Source organism: Leptonotus elevatus, chromosome 17 (genome assembly GCF_054856555.1).
Source record: "Leptonotus elevatus isolate MCC_2025b chromosome 17, RoL_Lele_1.0, whole genome shotgun sequence".
In the NCBI taxonomy this organism is placed as follows: Eukaryota; Metazoa; Chordata; class Actinopteri; order Syngnathiformes; family Syngnathidae; genus Leptonotus; species Leptonotus elevatus.
Genome location: NC_141255.1, coordinates 1,142,323 through 1,168,272, shown reverse-complemented (window position 1 = coordinate 1,168,272; position 25,950 = coordinate 1,142,323). Strand labels below are relative to the sequence as shown.

Here is a 25,950-nt window from a genome sequence, read left to right as displayed (position 1 = left end):
CAAAAACATGTAGAAAAAAAAGGTGGCAAGGAATGGAAAATGGGAATGTGAGATGGTAAAAACGGAAGAGTGAGAAATGGATGAGGAGGGCGACGGTTGATGGAATTGAAGAAATAATTGATTGACCTGACGAGAGAGTGTAAATGTTATGCATTAAAAATGAAAGCCGGGGATGCGCTGAAAACACATCATATTAATGATGAGCGGTCAACGGTTTGTGGATCTCATGACCGCGCAGTAAGGATTTAACGAGATCTAAACGATCATGATCACAATATTGTGGGAAGGTTGGCAATATAGAAACGCTCACGATACTGTATAAAAGTAAAAAATATAATTTAAAAAAGCACAATATATATAATTTTTTACGTAATAACTGGGGCGGCACGGTGGCTGACTGGTTAGCACGTCCGCCTCCCAGTGCAAAAGGTTGTGAGATCAAGTCCGGGCTTCGGCCTTCCTGGGTGGAGTTTGCATGTTCTCCCCCCCGTGCTTGCGTGGCTTTTCTCCGGGTACTCCGGTTTCCTCCCACATTCCAAAAACATGCATGGCAGGTGAATTGGACACTCCAAATTGTCCACAGGTGCGATTGTGAGTATGGTTGTTCGTCTCTGTGTGCCCTGCGATTGGCTGGCAACCAGTTCAGGGTGTGCCCCCGCCTACTGCCCCGAAGCCAGCTGGGATAGGCTCCAGCAACCCCCGCGACCCTTGTGAGGACAAGCGGTACAGAAAATGGATGGATGGATGGACGTAATAACTGCGTTGACAAATCGGCTTGGCCGTGTCATGTTATGTTCAGAAGTATCCTTGTCTTTGAGTTTGAAGTCTGAAGCGATTTTTATTATTATTTTTTTATGGAGATGTTGAAAAATATTTGCTGGTATGATTTATGGGAGTGCTAAGTTGATCATTGCCTGAGTGGCCAAAACATTCCTAATAAAAATGTAAGCGCTCTCATAAACCAACCTGCACAAATGGAATACAACCTTGTGCTGCTTTTCATATTGTTGACATGACCACGACCACATTGTGGCAATTTTTGTATCACGTTATTGCCGTTATGGTTGCATCACTAGCATGCAATGTAGCCAAAAAGAGTCAAGACTACAGAATTACTTTCAAACAATATGACTCGAGCAAAAAAGCAGTGACAAAACTGCTGTCTGTCTATTTTTATTTTTTTTAATAGTGCACAAATGTCTGACAAAATTATAAAAACAGGAATATGTAGTGAGGAGAGCGCAATGCAGCTCAATGCCACAACCCTGACAGGTGATTTATCCCCAAAAAGTTACTTAAGTAAATGTAAGTGTAAAGCGTCCCCGGGCTTGCCAACGACATTAGCATACTGCAAAAAAAAAAAAAAAATATATATATATATATATATATATATATTAAAAAAAAAGGAGAAAAAAAAAAAGCAATGATGATGACATTTCCGAATGAACAATACTGAGCTCTTAAAAATAAAAATAAAATAATAATAATAAAAAAAGCATACTGAGTGTCAGTGTAATCGGAACAAGCTCCGGAAAGCGTTGCGAGCGCGCGCGCGGTGGGAACTCGGCTCCGGGTGGACCCGGAAAAGGGCGGCGTGCTGACTCAGCACTTCACAAAAAGTCACTTCTTTAAGGCACGTCTGTCTTTGATGCCGGATTGCCAACCTCTAAAAAGACAGCGACGGCCATCAGATGCGTGTCATCGCTCACTTGGCTTGGCCTCTGCGGCCTGCACTCTTTTTCATCAACCTATGACTCATTATCCCCCCCCCCCCACCGTGTGCGTGCGCGTGCGTGCGCGGCGCTCTCTTTCCCCAGTTTTCCCTTTTGTGACTGCCAGCGAGAAGGAAGAAGAAATGGCGGCTTTTGGAGCGCGTTCGCCGTGTGTGTGCGTGCGTTTTTCTCACACATGAACGCTCATGCCCAACAGATGGTCCCTGAAACCCGCGTGTTTATTTAGGAAGGATGGAGGGATGGGCAGGGGGGAGAAGAGAGCAGATGGAGAGGATCAGGAGGGAAGGGCAGCGGAGGAGGAAGAATCGGGAAGACAAATGCGGCTTCTTGAGTCTTATTAAAGTCGAGCTTTGATGCAAGCTCACTTTGTGTTCTTGACACTCCAAAAGACAAGATCAGCAGGGCGGGAGGCTTTGACTTTTTTCCGACTGCCTCCTCCTCCTTTTTCCTCCTCCTACTCTCACTTTCTCCACTTTGGCTGCGAGCTTGCTGCGTTTTGCGTGCGGAGGCCCGGCGGGAGTCGCGGCCCTCCTTATAAGGAGCGACTCTGGGCAGGAATGAAGCCGGTGCGAAGGCATTCCCACTTTTTTTTTTTTTTTTTTTTTTTTTTTTTTCCCTCACTTTGTGCATCTTGACACGATGAGAATGTGCTCATGTTAAATCCACGTGACAGCTAAGGTTTTTCTTTGCTTGTGAAGCCACCACTGACCCTGATGCTGCATCTCAATGTGACTGATTAGGGTCAACATTGCACTGGGGGCGCCCTTTTGGCTGTTTTCTATTCACCATTGACTTGTTTTGACTCCTTTCCATACGTATTCTTGTCATCCTGATTTGTTGTGCACGCGGCAAGGACAATGCGATACTATTTTTCCTCTATGCGCTTTCTTGAAATGAGGGATTTTCTTGTCATCTGTCGCACTTTTCCATCCTCTTCGAGTGGGCGAGCTCGTCAAACCGCTCACGGCCGTTCCGCGCACGAGCGCACACATGCCGACGTGCACGTGTGGGGCCCAAACGGTTCCACATATACGTTGGTGTAAGCGTGACGCAGTTGGCGAGCGAGGGATGAGATGGAGGAGTAACAAAGGGGAGACGGTTCATGTTAAAGGGTGCGAGGAGGCGGATTGGGATGACGTGTCACACATTTTTTTTCCCGCGCCTCCCGTGTTTTGTTTTTTTCTGCCATGTAATTCTTTTTAAATGCAAGATTTGAAAATTTGGGAGGTTTGTGCACAAATCTTAAAGCAGAAGTCAACCCTAAACATTTCTTGACAATAATATTTTATATGTGACCTCACTCGTCTAAAAATTACATTTGTGGAATTTATGCAGCAAAATCCAGCCGTTTTTATCCATCTCAGGGGGCGGCCATTTTGAGACTTGCTGTCGACTGATGATGACGTCACAGTTACTCAGGGCTCAGTCAACGGCCAATCACAGCTCACCAAGAGCATACAGAAGGCTAACTGAAGAGCATCGTAGGTTATTGAACTATTTCTATTTGTTTTTTTCCCACTTTAAGTTAACAGGAGTATGAAAACCTAGAAATGTTTTATTGTACATTTAGAACAGATATAAAACAATGAATTAAATTAATTAATTAAATAAAATCAATTAATCAGAATTTAATTGCCTGACGCCCCTCACTTTTAATAATCTTCTTTTTTTTTAATAATAAAAAACTAGTGAAGTCATGCGATTAATTACAATTAAAAATTGTAATTGGCTGACGCCACTAATTCAAAAAGAAAAGAAAAGATAGTTCAAATAATTTGCGGACGTCTATAGCTGTCAATGGCAGTGAATGAGTTCATCAGAATGCCGTGTTCTGACTCGTGGCGGCACATAGGACATATAGAACATACATTATCTTCCCACGCATTTATTCTCACCAGATCAGATGAATTACAGCTTAAATGCGTAGCATTGTTCACGTTAGTTTCACATTAAAAGATGACAATTTAAACTATTTTTATTATTATTATTTTTTTTATTCCTGGAGGTGGGGGGGGGGGGGGTGGAGCATGACTTCACGTACATTGAAAAAAAATATCTTTTGGGCTGATGACGAAACAACAGCCGACTCCCGCGTGGAATGAGGGAGGCGTTCGATTGGGTTCAAAAGTGAACAAGGATGACTCAGCAGAAGCTCCGAAGAAAAAAAAAAAAGAAGTGTTTTCTGACCTTTGGTAGTTTTCCATCATCATAAACACACTGCACTCTTTTTGCCTTTTCACATCGAATCTGTTGTATTCCCATTAGAATGTTTTAAATGCTGCCTCAATTATTTCTCTCCCCTGCGTCGCCTTCCCTCCCTCTCAAGTGGTCTGACATTTCCCGCCTGCATATTCCAGCTGCGCGTGCCAGCGGGAGATCTGGCACGAACGCGCGGACTGCATTTGCGTTCCCCTCATTCGTGCGGGACTCTTTGTTTACTCCGACGTGGTTCTGTACGCTCGACGAGAGCAATCGTGCAGTTGTGCGTCCAAGCTTGTGCGTGCCGGCGCCGTTAATTTATGCTGGAATTGTGTGGCAAAGGAAGTCCTGTCTTTTCCAAGCATTTTTCTTCTAACGAACATGAACGTGTGCGTGCGTGCGTGCGTGCGTGCGTGCAAGCAGGACTGTTTGTTTCTATTTGCAATTAATAATTGTTTTCATCACTGCTTTTGTTGGTTATTGATCGTACAAGAACAACTACTGATTCCATCTCATGCATTATTTATTTGTTCAATGCAATGTGAATTAGAGTGATAAATTGCACTTACTTACTTGATGAATTACCTTTTTTTTGTTCATCTTTCGTTTGGCATGACGCGTTTTCAAAACCCGTGCTCCCTTCCGTCCCTCCCAGCACCTCCAGTGCACCATCCAGGCCTTGCAGGACGAGCTCCGCATCCAGCGCGATCTCAACCAGTTGTTCCAGTCCGATTACTCCGAGAGCGGCCGCCTCGGGTCGCAGGCCGTCTCCCCGCAGGAAATGACCGAGGACAACTTCCTGCGTCTCCACAGTGAATACGAGCGGCAGGTCAAGGAACTTTTCCTCCTGAGGAAGACGGTGGAAGAGATGGAGCTCAGGATCGACACTCAGAAGCACACTTTAAACGCAAGGTGATGAATATGTGAATATTTTGTCTGTAATTGTGTTTTCCCCTCATGATTGCGATTTTTTTTTCTTTTTTCAAGATCCTCTTCTCGTGTATTTTTGAACAAACACAAGCAAATAATTCATCTGTATTACAATAAACATTAGACCTAAGATAAATATAGGCAAATGAGGCATGAATTAATATGATAGACAGCTCATTTATCCAATTCACCACTTTGGCTTGTAGCTCTTTCACTCCCAGCCATTTTTACTGAAGCAACCCCCTTCGCTCCCGGCTGTTTGACTGGATTTGGACTGATTTTGCAAGGCCCACAGAATATTCTGTTCTATTGCTATAAAAACATGGAAGCTAGCAAAAGAGAGTCTCTTCCTTCATCAGAAAAAAAGTATATTTCTATCTGTTCCTGTTTTGCAGTAATTAGCATTAGAATATAGCTAAGTTTCATCATTATTCACAAATCTGCTGCCACCTGCTGGCCGTTTTTGTAATAACGACTATTGCTTCAACTGTTCTGTGCAGTTGAGAGGCTGCATCAAAGCCTTCTGTATGCTCTAGCATAAAAAAACGTATTAATGCATCTTTGGGATCATGGTCATATTTAAAATAGAACGTATTTATACGTTTTTGGGAACATAACGAGTTAAGCATTCACTACAATAACTTCTACCAACATCTATTGTTTCATGTTATAATGTGTAATCATGGACTGCAATTCTGAGGCACTGATCTTATCTTGACACTTTATAAATAAGTAAAAACATACGTATACAAAAAATGATGGCGTCTGACTGATGAAAATGAAACAACCTTTTTTGTCTTCCCAAATTGCAGCCTTTGCGATTTAAAAAAAAAAGAAAAGAAAATGACATTCTGCTACGCTGCCATGTTGTTCAGCCCCCACCGTAAAGCCCATCGTCTCTCGCCACAGGGACGAGTCCATCAAGAAGCTTCTGGAGATGTTGCAGAGCAAAGGCCTGTCGTCTCGCGCCGCCGAGGAGGACCACGAGCGGACGAGGCGACTGGCCGACGCCGAGATGACCATTCACCAGCTGGAGGGCTTCCTGGAGCAGAAGGACAAGGAGATGCTGCTCCTCAGAGAGGTGCGTGCGTGCGTGCGTGCGTGCGTGCGTCGCGGATAGATAATCATTGATCATCGTATGAAAGCAGCTTTTCATCATTCAAACAATGCACTCGTTCAAACAAATGATCCTCCACCCTCTCAACTTGTTTAATGCAACAGTTCCCTCTAGTGGCCAACTATTGTTAGTGACTGTTTTAATGTGAAAGTCAAGCCATATGTACTTAATAGATATCCTAATCCCCCCCCCCCCCCCCCCCTATATTTTTACATTTCCATTGACCATGGCCTACATATGATGTGTGTGTGCGCGCACATTGCCCCGAGCCATGTCAGCCTGCATTGCTTCCACATACGTGTGTTTGTGATGTTGCGACTAGTCCTTCTCCCTGAGAGTATTTTCTCCCAAAGAGAATCAGTGATGCGGACATTCTACCCCCCCACACCCCCCCCCCCCCCCGCCCTCGTTTTCTTTCCTCTTTTCTTCTTTTTGTGCCTCGGCACCCGCCTCTCATCTCACTTCATTTGACTCGTGAGATTGGACGGGGTAAGAGCTCAAAAATGAGCAGGAAAGCTAATCTGCGTTTCACGTAGAGTGCCTTGTGGTTTCATTCGTTCTTCCAAGAGTTTGATCGTTTCCTCCAACTTCTTTATTTTATTTGTTTTTTGCGTTGCCTCCCATCGACTTTCGACGATGTGGGATGACCGTATCGACCCGCGGAGGCTCAAAGCCAGCGCCTCGGCGAGAGGGAAACATCGCCACCCGTGCTCCTCCTCGGCCCCCATCACGCCCTCCTTTCCCACCTCCCCTTCCATCCCCATCCCGCCTGCCTTCCATGTGTCCCCCCCCTTCCAGCCTTCGCACTCTTTCCCCGCCCCCCCTTGGCGCCAGCCCCACCTTCGTTCCTCTCCCTCCTTCCCTGCACCTTCGCCACCTCCTCGCCGCCATTATCCCGTCATCTTCGCCTCCCCCTGCCCTCCTCATCATGTCCGCCTCCAGCACTCGCCGTCCTTCCCTGCCCCCCCCTTGACGCGACCCTCCCTCCAACCCCCCCATCACTCCTTCCCCCCGGTTGTCGTCCCGCGAGCGTGTCCCCCTTCGCCCCGTCCCTCTCTCCACCCCCGTTCGCCATCGTCCGCTAACCCCGCCGTCGTTTTTGTCCCTCAGGAGCTGCACAGGAGGTACGAAGCAGCTCCTGAATCCACCAAGACCAAAGCCCTGCAGACGGTCATCGAAATGAAGGTGAAGCTCAAAAACGAGAGAAAAAAAGAAGCCGCGGCAACTTCGTCAACACTTTTGACACGTTCGTTTCCCGGCAGGATGCCAAAATCAGCTCGCTGGAACGTGCCATGAGGGAGCTGGACGAGGAGGTGAACATGCTCAAGTCCAACGGAGCGCTCAGCAGCGAGGAGCGAGAGGAGGAGATCAAGCAGATGGAAGTGTACCGATCCCACTCCAAGTTCATGAAGAACAAGGTGACTCGTTGAAATCGCATCTTATGACTTCGACGAGTGGCGTCCACGCGGCGTGAGAAGTTGCTTCCTTTTTTCGGGTGCCGGCGTATACTTTTTCCTCCCCCCTCGCCAGGTTGATCAGCTGAAGGAAGAGTTAGGTCGCAGCCAGTCGGAGAAGGCGGAGCTAAGGGAACAAGCCAATGAGCTCGCCAGCTCAAGTTCGTTTTTGTTTCCCTTTTGCTGCTTCTTCAGTCTCGCTCGTGAGACTGAAGTCAAACTGGAACCTCCTCAACTTTCCGTGCGCGGCGTTTCGCTAAAGCTTGGCTAGGCTCGTTCAATACCTAATACCGCTTATAATAGTTTGGCGTGCCTTCACCAAAACATTTTAGCCCTATACAAGTTTTTGCCGATAGGCTGGGAAGTCCTTCAAAATAAATTTCACCTTTCAACTTGGGTGTTTTTCTTTTGCATGTTTACTGTTTGTATTTATCCCCACTATAGGACTAATAAATCTGTGCGCCAGACTAACTTTCTTTATCAGGAGCACAGTGGCCCTTGATTTTAAAATTTTAGCACATGCCCAAGGAGATGAAAAAATTTTAAAAATCAAATTTTCTGGGTCAATTGCGACTATTTAGGGGCAGTCTGGAGCCCTGTAAATTATTGTTGTTATCTAAATATTAGCTGTAAACAAATCCACCTGCTGGATCCAATAGATTTTCATGTGTATTTTCATCACTGATCTGTATATATTACGGATAGCCGATAGCCCATACACGCCCGTGCAAGCCGTTGAAGCAACAGGGCGGCCATCTTACTCCTCCCATCTCGCGAGCAGACTACTGTCTAATCCAGGGGTGGGCACACTCGGTCCTCAAGGGCCGGAGTCCTGCAGGTTTTGGATGTTTCTCTTCTCCAACGCAGCTGATATATGAACAGCTCATGAGCAAGATTTGGCAGCGGCATCTTTTTTTGAATTGCAGCTATAATTCTTTAATTGAAAATATACACGTTTCCCCCTGTAAACATCATTAAGCTTACAATTTATACATGTATTTAAGGCAAGTTGTAAAATGTCTAAAGTCCTCCTGTTTATGTTTAACAAATGGGAAAACATCGTAAATCATGCAGTTTTGACTAAGTAGTGTCTGAAATGTTCTCCAGTCTCGATAGTGTAAATGTATAGGATGGTATGCCGAGAAACTGTTCTTGCGAGGAGCAATATGGCCGCCTCGCGGCTTCAAAAGTCTTGGCCTATCGGCTATCCAGTCATATATACAGATCAGGGATTTTCATGCGGATACGTTGCACACTCCTTCAAAAACATTTCAGAAGGCGCTATGGTTTGGTGAGCGTAAAATATAAAATTGTTGATCAAATGTCTAACCTCCTCTTCTTGTTTTTTTTTTTTTTTGGTGCAGATGGATCAGGTCAAACAGGAGCTGAATCGCAAAGACAGCGAACTGTTGGCTCTGCGGACCAAACTTGACACTCTGAACAACCAGTTTTCTGACAGCAAGCAACACGTGGACGTCCTCAAGGAGTCGCTCACCGCCAAGGAACAGAGGGCTGCCATTTTGCAAACCGAGGCACATTTCATCTCCTATTTAAAAAAAAAAAAAAAAAAATACATCCATTACGTCCATGAGATGTTGACCTTCTCAATGCGATGCACGCAGGTGGACGCCCTGCGCATCCGCCTGGAGGAGAAAGAGTCCCTTCTGTCCAAAAAGAGTCAGCAGATATCCGAGATTTCCGACGAGAAGAGCACGCAGAGCGGAGAAATAAGCGACCTCAAGGACATGCTGGATGTTAAAGAGCGCAAAGTCGTCGTGCTTCAGAAGAAGGTAAGTGGCCGTTTTTGGTATGTTGAGCCCCCAAAAAAGAAATCTATATCATTTAATAGAGAACAACAATTTTATTCCTAAAACTATTTACACATTTATGTTGTTTGTGTTTAGTGTAATAGTAGTGGTATACATGTTCTACTGGCTTGTTGTGAATTATTTTTTGCTGTATTAAAATGTAGTGTTCTGCTTAGTAACACCACCCTGTTGGTTTGATTGCATGTTAAGGTAATTGTGAGGTTGCTATTGGCTGGCGTCTCCAGGTATGCACAGTATGAGATGAATTTCACGGGACTGTAATTTCAAACCGCCACCGGCAGATGGCGCTGTGATACAGGGTATTGGGAAAATCTGCAACGCTCCCAGGGTCACAAGATTTAAAAGTGCTATTTGACAAGAAATAGCTGTCTGACTAAATAGTTGGTAAGCTGCATATGTGCGGAAAAATAATATAGACCCGCATCCATGTAAGGAAATGAACGTTACGGGTATCATTTATTATTATTATTATCATCATTAGTTTCGGCGCGGAGTGGTCAAGTGCATTCTTCTCCAGCCTCCCATAAACAGATGGAGTTGATGAAGGACATAATTACCAATCAAGCGGACAGCTCTGAAGCAAGACGGGTGGGGGGTGGGGGGGGGGGGGGGAGAGCGAGGGCGTGTTTGAAATGTAGATGAATACTAATGAGCTGCTCTTCTTCAATAAAAAATGACCTCTGTCGTCTTCAAATAGAATACAGTCAACTGTCTGAGCGGGCGGCGCCGCTCGCGCCCGGATCGCATCTTTTCGCAGCTTCGGCTTGATTTAGCCGTTTGGGTTTGCTAAAACACCTTCGTCGGGTTATTATTGCAGCCAAATCGACCATTTTGTGTTACCCATCCAACATTTGTCAGTTTCAAGAAGTGCAGAAGGGATCAAAAGACTTTCAGCTTTTCAATGTCAAGCCGATGCGTGCGTGCGTGCGTGCGTGCGTGCGTGCGTGCGAGGAGAGCGAGCTGTCAGTCAAGCTGCCAAGTGAACAGTTGATTAATGAGGTGCTGGAGTTTTTTGTTGTTGTTTTTTTTACACACCATGAACGTGGGAGTTTTCTTTTTCTTTGACTTCATAACATCCATTTTCGTGTCTCAAAAGGATCATAAAGAAACAGAAAGAGGTGGAATCTAGTTTTATTTAAATTTTATCACTACTTTATATTCGCATATTTCACGTCTTCTTCCATTAAAATCTTCTCTTTTTCTTGTCTTGCTCCGCCTTTTGTTTCATTTTTTTGGCAATGGCATTCACACTGAAGCATGTGTATTGCTTTATTACACATGCTACTTGTCAGTTCTTCAGTTGTTGTTTTTTTTTTTGTTGCTTTTTTTGCTGAATTTGTCTTTTCACGGACGGTTAATCCAGTAGATGAGTTTGCGAGGAAAAAGGGGAGGAAGGATAATAGGGACGGTGGGATAGAGAAAAAGATCAAGCTGGTAATTAATGTTGTGAACACTTTAGTTGAGATAAACGTCTTAACAGGCGTTGAACAACAAACATATTTTTGTAGATAATTATAATGTGTAAACAGCCGGGTCAAAAGTCGCCTTTTTTTTTTTCCTTTTTTTTTAAGAGCTCAGTATTGTTCATTCGGAAATGTCATCATCATTGCTCTTTTTTTTTTTTTTTTTTTTTTAATATATATATATATATATATATATATATATATATATATATATTTTTTTTTTTTTGTGTGTGTGGGTGAGTATGTGTATGTGCGTGCGTGCGTGCGTGCGTGTATTTGTTAGCTCACCAGAAAACCTATTAGAAAAAATCTCATATCGTTCACCTAAACCGAACACCAGGAGAACAAAAGTCGCCTTTTATTGCGCCACAGAATGGATTCCCATAAAGACGCCTTTTTGACGGACCAGCATGGAAACAGAATCAAAATGTTTCCAAATATAACCGTGCAGACGCGCACGTATTGTTCTTCAACCAACCAGCAAGTCTAATTTTGCATTTCATAGCAAAGCGTTGACACCGTTGCCCTCGTTTCTGCTCACGCTGGTATGAATATATTAAGATCAGATTAGCCAAAGCTATCGAGGCTAATTGCTATTTTCATCGACTGCCAGCTCATTTTGTGTGAATTCTTGTTTGCACATTTTCAAATGTCGAGTTGTAAAGTCAGTTCATCGACTTCTTCAAGGCATACTTGCCTCGTTGAGCCGTTTTCAGCAGTAAAATGGAACGACATTATTCTTTGTATACAATTAATACCTTTTAAAACGATTTTTTCCACCTGCTATTGACTGAAGATGACAGCACCTGTGCTGAGGAAGTAGGTAACGACCAATCATGACTCACCTGTTTTCTGGGTTAGGTCAGCAAACTGAGCCATGATTGGTCTTTAGCACAGATGATGTCATCTTTAGTTGACAGCAAGTGGAAAAAAAATCATTTTTAAAGGTATTCATTGTATACAAAAAATTATCAAATCCATTCCTTTTTTTACTGCTGAAAAAGTCTCCCTTTAATATATTCTGTATTATTGAGCCCTTAGCGGGAGACATTTTAGAAAGTCATGTGCTTCCAACTTCATTGGAACATTTTGAGAAGGCCTCAAGTGCACAAAGGCATGTTTGGAACATCGAACCGCTTTGGGACACAAGCCAAAAAAAAGACCAACACAATAGTTTCTTCCGTTTTCACGTCCACGTATTTCTTCCCCACGCAGATCGAGAACCTCCAGGATCAGCTGAAGGACAAGGACAAGCAGCTGAGCGGCCTCAAAGGCAGAGTCAAGTCCTTACAGACGGACACCTCCAACACTGACACGGCTCTGGGAACGCTGGAGGAGGCGTTGTCCGAGAAGGTACATCAGCCGATGTCCCGCCGTCCGACCGGCCGTGCTTTTAAGATACCGACGATCACAGAAGTCCTCATGGAAAGGAACTTTCAGTTGCCGTTGATTACGGCGACGCCGTATGGACATACGTGGTATTGTTATGTCTGAAGGAAGGACCACATTTCCCATGAGGACAAGCGCATTGCGTCGTTTGTTTAAATCCGGGCCAATGTTGATCCTTGCCTGTCCTTTCGTCCAACCGGGGTCGCTTTTGACGTACGCCATCAAGCAGTCAACGCATTTGTGTGTTTTTTTGTGTCCCAATGTTCCTACCACCCCCCCCCCCCCCCCCTCAAAAGTTGCGCCGTGCCAGTAAAAATGATACAGGCCCCGTCAGGCCATGACAAAAGGTACCATTCAACTCGTTTGAAGTCCGTGTTTCATCAGAAGAGTTCTGAAAATATTTGATTAAGCTTGATTTAAGTTTCTTAGTGCTACGAAATTTGTGTGGACAAAAGAATCGATGCGTAACAGAAGCTCAATAATAAGAAGCAAAAAGTCCCCTTTTGTTCTGGTCCACACTGAGCAGCAGCACATGTTTTTGTACTGCTCACACGCATACTGTACGTACAGGAAGCAAGCCTATTAATTGTTTATCGACTAATATTCAGGCCGACGTGCGCGTTGGCAGGCCGAGGCGACTGTCGTCGACTTTTCCCAAGCTTTTTTTTTTCCCACTCCTCCCATTTTTATGGCGCTGGATGTCTTTCTTGCTTTCTTGTACTTTCTGTCTTTCCCCTTATGTCACACAAACGCCGCTGCCTTCTTGTTGTGTCTTCAATTTGAACTCGCTCGGACTGCCGGCGGCCAGCGTCTATAGTCATTCCGTTGATATCAAATGCGCTGCCAGAACGGATCATGTGTCTAAAATCACGCTTGGCTGTCGAACCCGCCGGAGCTGCCATGCGTGTTAAGTTGAATGCAACTGTTACGAGTGTGGAAATTCAATCTGGAGTCAAGGTGCATGACTTTTTTGCATTTGGTTGTTTCCATCTGTCATTCTTCCCTTCAACCCCTCGACCCCCCCTCACCCCCCCCCCCCCCCCCCTTCCCTCGCTCTGTCCAGGAACGCATCATCGAGCGATTGAAAGAGCAGCGGGAGAAAGACGAACGAGAAAAGGGAGATGAGGTGGAATCCACCAAGAAGGAGCTGAAGGAGCTGCGGGAGAAAGTTTCCCAGATGCAGGCTGACCTTGCGGACCGGGAGGTAGCGACACACACACACACACACACACACACACACATACATCAATATCTGCGCACGCACGCACGCACACACATTCTACACCCTCCCCTCCTCTGTCAAGGAGAACCTGACTGATCTATCTCCGCAGAGCAGATCCCCGATGCTGCCAAGGTCCTTGTGCTGAAGGGCCGCAATGATAAAGCAGTCACGTCCCCTTGACAACATAATATAAGACCCGCAAGCGGGTGCAAAAGCGCACCTTCTTGTGACCTTTTATGCAAAGCGCACATCTGTGGGAAAAGCAAGGGAGTGACGAGGCAATTTCCTGCACTCTTAATTAAGTTAGCACTCGCCGCCGCGGATGTCTGCGTCCACCGCGCGCGTTCGGTATAAGAAAACATTTACTGCGCAGGTTTCAGCCACATCCAGAAATAGCGTTGATTGGATTCCAGCGAATTCCAACAGGAACATTTTGAACCAAATCCGAAAATCCTGTCTTTTAAAAAAATTGTCACACTGCAGAAAAGAGGTGCTGTTCACAAGCCTGACAAGTAAGGATGTTTGATACAAATTTTTTTTTGGGGGGGGGGGGGGGGCAGTGCTCAAGCCCCCCCCCCCCCCCACAAAAAAAGACATTATTTCAAAGAAAGACCTATAATATTAATACCTTAATACGTCTCATTTCTAGTTCCTGATCGTAAAACTGCCACAAGAGTGCGATACTGTTCTCATCCGTTGCCGCAAGTACCGATACCATGAAATAAGGCCAGGTATCGGCCCAATGCCCTTTTTTTTTCCCCCCCTTTTATTTCTCAGAGCTCAGGATTATTCATTCGGCAGCCTTCCCGAGTCAACATGTCGTCATCATCATAGCTGTCTTCTTTCTTTTTTTTTGTGCGTGCGAGTTTTTGCTCTTTCGTTCACCTGAAACCTGTTATAAATCCAAGAACCTTCACCTTAAGCGGATAAGAATTGTGAAGTTGTCAGGAGACCAGAGGAAGGATCAAAGGAAGGGAAAACAGATGAAACAATGTGAAATCCAACACCAACCAGCCTCGCTTCCACCCACAGAGTTAGAAAATCATTCATCAACCCCAGATTCATCTAAATTCCAACCGATTAGGCCCAATACCGATACTCGGTATCGCCCATCTCTACTGGCAAGTACGTCAAATGAGGCTTCAAAATTGTGAAAAATCGAAATCAGTTGCTATTCAAGTTTATTTTGTATACAACGAAATACGTCCGCTAACGTGCTTATGCTAATATTACATCATCGTTAGTGGGTTGCTTACGGCTCTGCCTCTCCATGGTGGGAGTTGCGCAAGTCTTAAAGCCACTTGGGCTGCGTTTTGGTGAGGAATTCGCATTTCAATATGGCGGCAAGCTCCAAAAAGTTGACTTTGAAAGATATGTGCCCTTTCAAACTTTCGCTCCACATTTGAGCACTGCTGTTGTCAGTCTTTGCACATTTTCAGCAATTATCTTCAAAAATGCCTTTTTTTTTTTTTTTTTTTTTTTTAAGAGTTCACTTTACAGCATCTTGAACATATCCCAAAAAAAACCCTCTCGCCAAGAATTTTCATGCAAACAAACCAGCTTTGCGAACATACGCTCGCCTTCAAACCACCTGTCAAAAGACTTGCTGAGTAGTTATAATCAAAACCTTTTAAAAGAGGAACTCCGCCCAAACACTGCACTAAAATTCACGTTATTGTTTAAAAAAACGGGGGTGGTTAATTTCACCTTCTCCGACTTGTACTACAGCGCGCGGTTAGTGGTGACTTTCAGTATGTTGCGGGCTCCCAAAACCCGTTAATGTCTAGTTGTATAATTTCCAGATATACAACTGGAGAGAAAAAGCATTTCTAAAAGCCCGTGTGGCGTTCGCCTGACAACAGCAACATATACACACGCACGCGCACACGCACACGCACACCTAAATCCTGGATAATGAGAGTAAAGCAGCAAGCATTCTCCGACCAAACGCGATCATCTGCAGTCTGGCTTTTAGCGCAGTCGGTCGAGTGTAAAATTATACGTTTTGGTGCCGCCCCCCCTCCTGCGCGCTGGACGCGTCTCTATCGCTGCTGCAAAGACGCGAAAGGGGGGAAAAAGGAGATGGAAAGATCGAGTGGGAAGAACGAGGTGGGGAAAGAAAAAAAGAAAAAAAAGAAAGTCGGGTCATGGGAAAAAAAGTTTTGACGAGCAGAGTGATGATGAGTCACACTTGCGAGGAAGACCTCAAAGGATGAAAATAGCCGTTTATTTTCATTGGGGTTTTCATTTTCCCCACAGTTATGGCGAAGATGCAAGGAGCAGGTTCTGGCGGAAAGGAAGTGCTTTTGAAAAAAAAGCACAGAGGTTGAAAGGTCACCATCCAGTCTCGTATGATTCTGCGATTCTAATCCATTCCCACCCGAATGTCCGTTTCCCTTCCGCAAACGCTCGATGGCTCACCTGCAGCCGGAATGATTTGAGGCAGGAATGCGATGACGTGGGATGATTTGCCTCCTTTTTTTGGCCTCGTCAGGCGTCGGTTTTGGACCTGAAGGAGAAGGCCTCGTCTCTGGCCTCGTCGGGTCTGAAGAAGGACAGCCGGCTGAAGAGCATGGAGATCGCTTTGGAGCACAAGAAGGAGGAGTGCGTCAAACTGGAGAATCAACTGAAGAAGGTTTGTGGCCAAATGAACGTTTGTGCGACACACGCCCGCCGCCCGCCGCGTGTTGCGTTTGCGTAGGTTTTGCTTGACGGTCCGCGCGTGTGAACGCGCGTCTTGTTTCTTTCCCTCCTCTTTTATTTGTCTTCTCTTGCACATTCTGCTGTCTGACTCCCAAACATTGACTCTGCCGCATAAAGACCTGTAAAAGCGCTTGCGCACGTCCAAAACTAATACGGTTTATAATTTGCGGGCACACGTACACACACGTGCGTACGCGTACGCAAATGTGTCCCAAGAGCAACATTTGCTTCTGGGAAATACTCGCAGCTGTTATAATTTCTGGTTCTAACTTGTGCTTGTTTTTCTTTGCTTAGTTATTATTATTTTTTTTTTTTTTTTTTTTTTTTTGGTATCTTCTTTTTGGCAAAGCAGAGGTGCGGAGAGACAATGCTGCTACTGTGGTTAGCATCGCTTCTAAATCTAAAATTCCAACTCACTTCAGGGCTCAATAAAAAGTACTGAGCATAAGTTTAAAAACCCCGTATAGTGAATTTTGTTTGTAAATGCAGTGCACAGGTTTGAAGATGATAGCTGAAAATGAAAATTTTGTACAAAGGTTAATCAGTTGTGTAGATATAGCATGACGCCGTTTTTTAAACATTTGGAGTTTCCTGATATTTTGGGGCTAAAACGGGGCCCAGTGACGCACTTGACTCATTCACTGCCATTGACGGCTAAAAACGTCAAAAATTCATTTGAACAATTTCTATTAGTTGAACTTTTTTTTTCCTCTTTTGTTAACACGAGTATGAAAAGCTAGAAATTTTCATTGTACATTTAGAACAGATATGAAATTTGTGATTAATCGTAAGTTAACTAGTGAGGTCATGCGATGAATTACGATTTAAATTTGAATCACCTGACGCCCCAAAATTGTAATAATCTTTTTTTTTTTTTTTTATTCATTCATTGCCATTGATGGCTATAAACAACAAAAATTCCCTTTTAACTATTTCTATTAGTAAAAAAAAAAATTCCACTTTTTTTAACAAGAGTATGAAAACCTAGAATTTTTTTTCATTGTTCATTTAGAACAGATATCAAATATGCGATTAATCGTGAGTTACACACGATCAATTACAATAAAATTTTTAATAATTATTATTTTTTTTGGATGAATTTATGGCAGTGAATGAGTTAATATTGCGTTAGTGGAATAAAAGTAGCAAAATGCAGCCGTTTTTATCCATCTCAGGGGGCGGCCATTTTGACACTTGCTGTCGACTAAAGATGACATCGCAGTTGCTCGGACCAATCACAGCTCACCTTTTTTCTGAAGCTGAGCTGTGACCTGAGCAACTGCGTTGTCATTTTCCCTCGACAGTAAGTGGCAAAATGGCCGCCTTCTGATATTGATATTGATGAACTCATTCTTCCACTAATGCAATATCAACCGAAATCCCGTATTTAGAGTAGCGGGGCTGTACAGAACATATTATTATTATTATTAGGTTGACTTCCTCTCTAAACAATGTTTTTCTCTGTGGTTTGTTTGTCCAATCTTTATTTTCACATTAATAAGGATTTCTTTTTAGACCAGATCTTATTATTCCTGGAGGATCTTTTGTGGTCCATAACGGTGCGAAGAATCTTATTTGAACGTTATTCAGTGAGGACAAAGCGCCATTTTGGCATCCATGTGCTTCCAATTGTGTTCCCTGCCTCGTTAAAGCCGTTTACGAGTCGCCCTCGACACGAATGTTGTTCTTGGCTCGTTCGCTTCTGTCTGAACTCATTGAACTTGGCGTTTCCGCGGTTGCCGTTTTTTGTTTTTTCTGTCCGCCCGGGCAGGCTCAAAGCGCTTCGGCGGAGTCGGCGGCCGGCGCCGACCTCTCGCAGCGCATCTCGGACCTGGAGCAGGAAGTGAGCCGTCGCAAGGAGGACGCCGGCAAGGCTCAGGCCGAGGTGGAGCGGCTCCTGGACATCCTGCGGGAGATGGAGAACGAGAAGAACGACAAGGAGAAAAAGATCCACGAGCTGGAGAGGTGAGCGACGGCGGGCGGGAAAGGAAGAAGGGAGAAAAGCCATCGCGCAAAAAAAGAAATATGCTATGCCGGTCTTTTCTGCTTTGAATCTTGCATTTCCATTTCCTTTCTGGCGACGCGCCGCTCAAGTCAATAACAACTTTCCTTATTCTGCAAAGTCATTCAATTACGCTTCGTCTCACCTTCTCCTCTTTTTTTTCTCCCCCTTTTAATTCATCGGCCGTCTCCTCCTATTTTAACCACCGAACCTCGTTCACGTGCGTGTGAATATCCGACATTTGTGTGCGCGACCGTCGCACGCACGCACGCACGCACACGGCAGAAAGCCCTCCGCCTCTCATCTGTGGCGTTCTCCCCCGAATGCCTCGCAGCAACCAATGGGGGGGCTGGTATGGGACTACCTGGGCACGTGAGTGGCCGGAAGCGCCGTCAATCCATCGGAAAGTTGCACGAGTTCCTCCCCCCCAAAAAAAACACACACGCCGCAAAACAACTCACTTTGCTTGTCAGAAAAGCTTTCCCATGTGGAAAAAAGTGGACTCCCGTCCTTCCTGATTCGATTTGTCAAGCATTTGAAATCATATCATATCATAAAAAAAGAGGAATGGCCGCCTTTTTTTTTTCCACGTGGGACGCAGCCGACTTCACTAATGATCTCCATCAGAGTTGCAGTATCGCTCTCGATACTCTTAAAAAAAAAATAATAAAAAAAAAAAAAAAAGGAGTTGCAGCATCGCACACGAGTTTGTCCAAATGTAAATATTGCGACCGTCCCGGCGCCACGAGTCGCGTACGGCGGCCCCCGACGTTCCTCGCCTGCTCCCAAAACGTCTCTGCCGTGCGTCCTGCCGCTCTTTTTGTTCCCGCCTGTCACTGACGCAACGCTTTCATTTCGGTGTCTGCTTTCGCGCTATTAAGCTCGGGACGCTTGACGCGCTACTCGATGCCAACTGCTTTTTCCTCCTAACAATTGCAGGAACGGTTCCTCACTTGGATGTTGTTTCGTTTGCGTCCATCTTTTTTTTTTTAACATTGTCCCCACTGAGCTTTTTGCTGTTGCGTTCTTTGCACTCTTTTCAAGCGGCCGGCTTGAAAAACATCATGCAGAAAAAGAAAAAAAAGTGTTTATTCAAAGGCCAGACGTCTTTTTCATCATCCGTGTCCACTTCCCCGTTCGGTCCCGCTGCAACCTCTCGTCTCTTTCCATGTCTTTTTGAGGGCAGTAAAACTAATGACTGCTAATGATTCCGGGGGACGTTCGTTTCAAAGTGTCCACGTCTGGCCGACCGGGGAAAAGAAAAAAATAGGCGTCTATTTATAATTCAGCAGCCGCCGACGTCCAATTAGTGGAGGGTTTAGCTGCGTATATTTAATGATTTATTTTGTCTGAGCGTAGTCGGGAACGCAAGCTGGAACGGTGGACGCAAACCTCCGCCAAGGCTGAGCAGTCCGAACTTGGGCCGGCACAGAATTGTATGCGGAATTCATGCATATGAATGAGAAGTGGCGGAAAATGGCGGAAAATGGTTTAGCAATGTCGTCCATGAATTCTCAGTCTTCTATTGCTAGCGACGAGACAGTTTGGGTTGTCTTAAGAGTTTACATTTTACAGGTTAAATGATTAAATTAGGGATAGGGTAGTAGTAGCAGTAAAATGATGATGATGATGATAATAATAATAATTAGGGGTGTCAAAATTAGTGAATTCATTTTAAGTTAATTTAAAGTTCCTTTAACACTACTCATTTTTTTTAAACGCCTGATTAAGGACCGCCCCTTACTTGGAAAGCCTGTACTGAGGTAATTCTTAGTCGTGACGTAGCAGTTATGTCCACGTCAAAATTTTGCAGTAATAATAAATACATTGAATAATAATGCATATATTTGTGGAGACGGGGGTCAAGTTGTATTTGACAGTTTTTCAAATGTGCAGAATTCCACAAGTTACTTCATCTTAAAATGAAAAGAAAAATGCAGAGCTGTCGCCAATGTCTTACAAATGCAATGATGCCATCTCGTGGCAGAAAAATCTAATCAATATCACACTCGTTTTTTTACAGTACTCTTTTTAATTTTAACTCAATGTTATGAATTATTATGAAATGGTTTGAGTTTAATATTTTTTCCACTTTTAAGTGAAGAGTATGAAAACTACATTTAGAGCAGATATAAAATTAACAATGAATCGTGAGTTAACTATTGAAGTCATGCGATTAATTACGATTAAAATTGAATCACCTGACACCCCTAGTCATAATAATAATTATTAATAAATACATTGAATAATAATGCATATATTTGTGGAGACGGGGGTCAAGTTGTATTTGACAGTTTTTCAAATGTGCAGAATTCCACAAGTTACTTCATGTTAAAAATCAGTCAGCTCTTAAAATGAAAAGAAAAATTCAGAGCTGTCGCCAATGTCTTACAAATGCAATGATGCCATCTCGTGGCAGAAAAATCTAATCAATATCACACTCGTTTTTTTACAGTACTCTTTTTAATTTTAACTCAATGTTATGAATTATTATGAAATGGTTTGAGTTTAATATTTTTTCCACTTTTATGTGAAGAGTATGAAAACTACATTTAGAGCAGATATAAAATTAACAATGAATCGTGAGTTAACTATTGAAGTCATGCGATTAATTACGATTAAAATTTAATCACCTGACACCCCTAGTAATAATAATAATAATAATTATTCTTTTCGGAAGAAGCACGGCGAGCAGGAAGGAACTCTCCCTGCATTCGACTGCAGGGATTGGAACGTTTCCTGCTCGCGATCGTACTGGACGACTTTCCCGTGGGTCAATTGCTTTCATACCGATGTACGGTCTAAAAAAAGGCGGCCGTATGACTTAGCCGCGTGAAAGCCGAAGATGAAACGCTCACATGCCGGTTCAACGAGGCCGGCAATGGTCGACCTTTTCCTGCGTGTGTAAATCCAGCTGTAAAATGCGGTGCCGGGCGATTTATTTCAGTAACTAGGACGGTAATTGGAGCAGACTGAGTGACTTCACACTGGGGGGGAAATGGAGCTGAAAAATCTGCCGTGATGGCCAAAATAAAGGATTTGGACAGCGAAGTGGAAAACAAAAGCAAAAGCGAGAGCAGAGGATGGAGAATAGAAAAAGAAAAAGAAAAGAAAGGGAGGACTTTTGGAGGAAGTTTGTGTCAGCGAGGCTCAAGTGGAGGCACCTTTAGTCATCGAGCAAGTCAAAACACACGATGAGCTCTCAAGTGCTGCGCTAAAAGTAAAAAAAAATAAAATAAAAAAAATAAAAAAAATACATTAGTTATGACTTCATTTTATTACTAATATTTTCCAAGAAGAAGCAACTTACAGTTTTGACACTGGTTGCCCGTCCCGATGCAACGCAACCATTTGCATCTGGATTTAGCATTAGCAAATAGCATTAAGGTCTTGCCCAGGGAGCCAAATGGATGTTACCTTTGACCTTTGGCCGGGATTTTGAACCCCAATCCGTCAGCGACATTAGCATCTGACGCTCCTGCCACTAATGACGTTTTCTAAAAATGTTGCATTCAATTGACTTCGATACACAACAAAACTCTCCAAAATGGTGGCCGCGTTCGTAGCTCTGCATCTGATGGGTCAAAAATAATGATTGGACCCAACTTTGCGTAAAATACTAAAAAGGTGATTTATGACAATTCCACAAGCGTGTTGGGAAGAGCCGAACTCATGCCAGCTTAAGGTGTACTTTTGGGGGTTTGGCGTGGCCTTCGCCGACACCCGTGCCATAAATGTTTGAAGGTCAAGTGAGGTGAGCAGACCTCCAAAACCGCACTGGAGAGTTTGTCCGTCCGTCCGTCCGTCCGTCCGCCTGCTCCGCCGTCCCACCGCTCGCTCACGCCTTCCTTCCTTCCCGCCTGCCTGCGCACCGTCTGTGCGACGACGTCCGTCTCACGCTCGCTTCCCTCAGTCTGTCTTCCCACCTTTTGATGTGATCAAGCCGGCTAACCTGGTGCTCACTTCCTGTCTCGCCTTTCCCCTCTTCGGCTTCCTTTCATCTGCTCGACGCAACGCGGCCCCGCCAAGTCTTGCCTCCAGGTTAGTATGCGGCATGCCTTCCTTTTTTTGCCGCTCTTGTCTTCGTACCTTTTTGTCCTCGCTCTTGTCATAAACTGCACTTTTTTTTAATCATTCCCGTCACGTCTCGCTGGCTTGGCGAGGCTTTTGACTTTGACGGCTTCTCACGTTGTCGCCTGTCGCGTCGCCGTCTCCCCTCGAGGAGGAAACTCTTCGTACCCGCTGTACCATCCTGATCCTGCTCAAACTTGAATTGCTCATGAGCATGAAATGTTGATGCGTACTAGCAACTCATTATCGATACCGTTTAGTCAATTTTGACTCCTATTTGAAAGGTTGTGTGAGTTTCGTTTTTTTTTTTTTTTGCTGATTTTGACTTTTTTCCCCGCATAAGAACAACAGGAAAAAAGTTGTTCTAGTGGACGGCAAGATAATATGGCTGAACATCATGCAGATCAAGTTGCAATTGTGATTGGTTAGTTAAGATCCAATCATGAACCAGAAATGTTTACATCATCCAAATGATGCGTTTTAGTGGTTTAGACACGTGAATGTCCTGTCCAATGGATCCGACTGCGGCTCTGAAGCGGTTTTCAGGAGGCCAAAGCAGGAGTCCCAAAGACCACATCGCCAAAAAACATTTTGCTCTGCAGTCTAAATACGGCATTCTAGTTCATATTGTGTAATGGAATGCGAGTTAAGTGGCAAAATACAGCAGTTTTGATCAATAGCAGAAGGCGGCCATTTTGCCACTTGCTCATCACAGTTGCTCAGGACCAATCACAGCTCCGTTCCAGAAAACAGGTGAGCTGTGATTGGTCGTTGCCTGAGACCTGAGCAAAATCCAGCCATTTTTTATCCATCTCACGGGGCGGCCATTTTGCCACTTGCTGTCGAGTGAAAATGACATCACAGTTGCTCAGGTCTCCGCTGACAACCAATCACAGCTCAGCTACAGAAAACAGGTGAGCTGTGATTGGTCGTTGCCTGAGACCTGAGCAAAATCCAGCCATTTTTTATCCATCTCACGGGGCGGCCATTTTGCCACTTGCTGTCGAGTGAAAATGACATCACAGTTGCTCAGGTCTCCGCTGACAGCCAATCACAGCTCAGCTTCAGAAAACAGGTGAGCTGTGATTGGTCGTTGCCTGAGCAACTGCGATGTCATCTTCAGTTGACAGCAAGTGGCAAAATGGCCGCCCCCAAGGATGGATAAAAACGGCTGCATTTGGCTTCATAGCTCATATTCCACAAATGCAATCAATATTCATCAGAATGAGGAAATGTTTAAGGTTGACTTTTAGTAGAAATTAGTCCTACTTTGAGTAGAAAATAAAATTTCAGTCAATCTCGTCATGGCTCGTATGAAGGTGCGAAATGAGCTGTCATTTTGCTATCAAACGACAAAAACAAAATGAGCACAAAAGTAAGTTCTGCTCTTCTGTCAGTCGCGCAATTAACACGAGAGATATGAGCGAGAATGAGCGCGCGCTTTCGTCAGCCAACAGCCCGCAATTCGCGCACGCTGCACGTCGGCGCCAAGGAAGACCTCAAAGCAAGCACAGGAACAAAGAAAGAAAACAATTGTGTTTGGGAGCCGCAGAAACGTTGATGTCAGACGCAGGATGAGGCGTTCCGAGCATCAAAACAGGAGTTGTGTCGCGCGCAAAAAAAGAAAAGAAAAAAAAGGCGACTAAAGAAGAACTTTTCTGTCGCTTACCCAGCAAAGCAACTTTTTCCCCCATTAGCGTTCGAGTTGAATCGCCAAAACAAGAGCAAAGGTGGCCCGGGAACAGCAGCGCTAAGAAGTTCAAACCTTTTTGCAGCGCAACGGAGAATAATACGAGGGCAAGTTGGCAAATTCAATACGACCTTTTACGCCTTTAAGAAATAAGCAAATTCTTTCATGTTGGAAATGAAATTCCCGCGCATGAAAGCCAGACGGCTGTTATCGTAACTTAGCATGAAGCTCATTTTGGTTTTGTCCAACAGTAACAAAAACCCTCAAACTGCGTGTTCAAAGCTACTTAACGCGCTTGATCTCATCTGTTTAAAGCCTACAAAAACGCACCACTAATTTCACGCTCGGGAGCCGCGACGCGCACAATATGAGACTTTGAGGGGCTGCGAGTTTGTTTTTTTTAACATCGGAATGAGCTCGTCGAGCGCTGCCAAGTACGATTTGTCCCCAAAAAACCTTCAGAGATACTCTTCTTTTTTTTTAGGCTTGTGAATAATACCAAGACAAATACTAAACTCTTGTATAGACACTGGTACCAAGTCCTATACGAACCCCCCCCCCCCCCCCCCCCCGATTTGACATGTCATCAGCATGAGAGCACTCTTTTTTTTTATTATTATTATTTTTTTTTTATTTTTTTTTATATATTTTTTTTCAACATTTTTATTTTTTATGTGTGTGCGTGAGTGTGCATGTATTAGTTCACCTAAAACCCATTAAAAAAATCCCATACCGTTCACCAAAACCGAACACTTCAGAATCCAGTCAGAGTCGTGAGTCCGTCAGGAGACCCGAGGAAGGACCAAAGAAAAGAAAGTCCTATACTACTCGTGCTTTTGATACATAAAATTTCACAAAAAGAAATGACAGATCAGTATTTTCCCTTAACATTGCATTAAATGAATGGCAATTTTCTATTCTTCTTCTTATTTCTAATCGGCCAGTACTGGTATCGGTCACCGTCGTGAGTATCAATACCTTGAATTAAGGCCTGATACTGATACCTGGCGTCAGTACTCGCCCACTCTTACTATTAATCAAATTCAATTTGGCATTGCAATTTATTAGAATGCTAGTTTACAAAAGCTAAAGCTTGCAGTTTTGAAAAAATTGGAGGACATTTGAGCTTCAAAATTCATGACAAATAAACCTTCACTGTTTTGATCTTCTGCAACATATTTTCGTTAACTCTTTGACTGCCATAAACGTTATAAAACGTTTAGCATAAACCTAGGGAAGGGCGCCGAGGACGTTAAAAGACGTCCCCTATGTTTTTTTTTTTTTTTTTCAAAAACGGGTGCAGGAAAGCCTTGGGCAGCTGTGCTGAAAGAATCAGGCTGATCTGATTAGTCAAAGACTCGTTTTGGCCCCTAGAGGGCAGCGATGACTCTCTTTGCACAAGGTTGGATGGGCCGCCCACCGTGGGCGTCAGTAGAAGACGTGAGGCGGAGCTAGAGTGTTGAGGAGACAATGGCTGATCCAAGCCACAATGGCTTGACCAAGCAACCGGTTACAAGCAGCTCAGCTTGAGCATTTTTTTCAAAGACGGAAAGCATCAATCAATACTAAAAAGCGCATTGATGTCAACGATGATGATGACAACGAGCTCTACGCCAAAGTTGGAAGCCTGGACGTGTTTACGATCACGTTGTAAGCCTCACCGGCTACGCGCGGCTAGCGCTGCTAAGGCCGGAAAACGCGCACAATAGCCGGCCGGGTACTTCTGCACAAGCGGACATTCGATCGGGCGATGGAGAGTTGGCATCGACCAATGCAGATTGATGTCAACGATGATGATGACAACGAGCTCTACGCCAAAGTTGGAAGCCTGGACGTGTTTACGATCACGTTGTAAGCCTCACCGGCTACGCGCGGCTAGCGCGGCTAGCGCGGCTAGCGCTGCTAGCGCTGCTAAGGCCGGAAAACGCGCACAATAGCCGGCCGGGTACTTCTGCACAAGCGGACATTCGATCGGGCGATGGAGAGTTGGCATCGACCAATGCAGATTGATGATGATGATGATGATGATGACTGCGAGTTTGACGCCAAAGTTGGAAGCCTGGACGTGTTTACGATCACGTTGTAAGCCTCACCGGCTACGCGCGGCTAGCGCGGCTAGCGCTGCTAAGGCCGGAAAACGCGGAGCTG

At 44.5% G+C, this 25,950-nt stretch overlaps 1 protein-coding gene across 1 annotated transcript in view; it reads left to right on the top strand.

Annotated features, from left to right (window-relative positions):
* The window catches only part of LOC147159139 (ELKS/Rab6-interacting/CAST family member 1-like), an 87,728-nt gene that overhangs the window by 14,493 nt on the left and 47,285 nt on the right, over nucleotides 1-25,950 (top strand). The window contains exons 5-16 of the mRNA XM_086059036.1: nucleotides 4,588-4,844; nucleotides 5,772-5,943; nucleotides 7,090-7,164; nucleotides 7,242-7,397; nucleotides 8,798-8,965; nucleotides 9,056-9,223; nucleotides 11,941-12,078; nucleotides 13,178-13,318; nucleotides 15,831-15,971; nucleotides 17,811-18,004; nucleotides 18,327-18,413; nucleotides 22,071-22,082. Of these exons, the coding sequence (XP_085915162.1) occupies nucleotides 4,588-4,844; nucleotides 5,772-5,943; nucleotides 7,090-7,164; nucleotides 7,242-7,397; nucleotides 8,798-8,965; nucleotides 9,056-9,223; nucleotides 11,941-12,078; nucleotides 13,178-13,318; nucleotides 15,831-15,971; nucleotides 17,811-18,004; nucleotides 18,327-18,413; nucleotides 22,071-22,082 (1,709 nt within the window). The remainder of the gene's footprint in view (nucleotides 1-4,587; nucleotides 4,845-5,771; nucleotides 5,944-7,089; nucleotides 7,165-7,241; nucleotides 7,398-8,797; nucleotides 8,966-9,055; nucleotides 9,224-11,940; nucleotides 12,079-13,177; nucleotides 13,319-15,830; nucleotides 15,972-17,810; nucleotides 18,005-18,326; nucleotides 18,414-22,070; nucleotides 22,083-25,950) is intronic.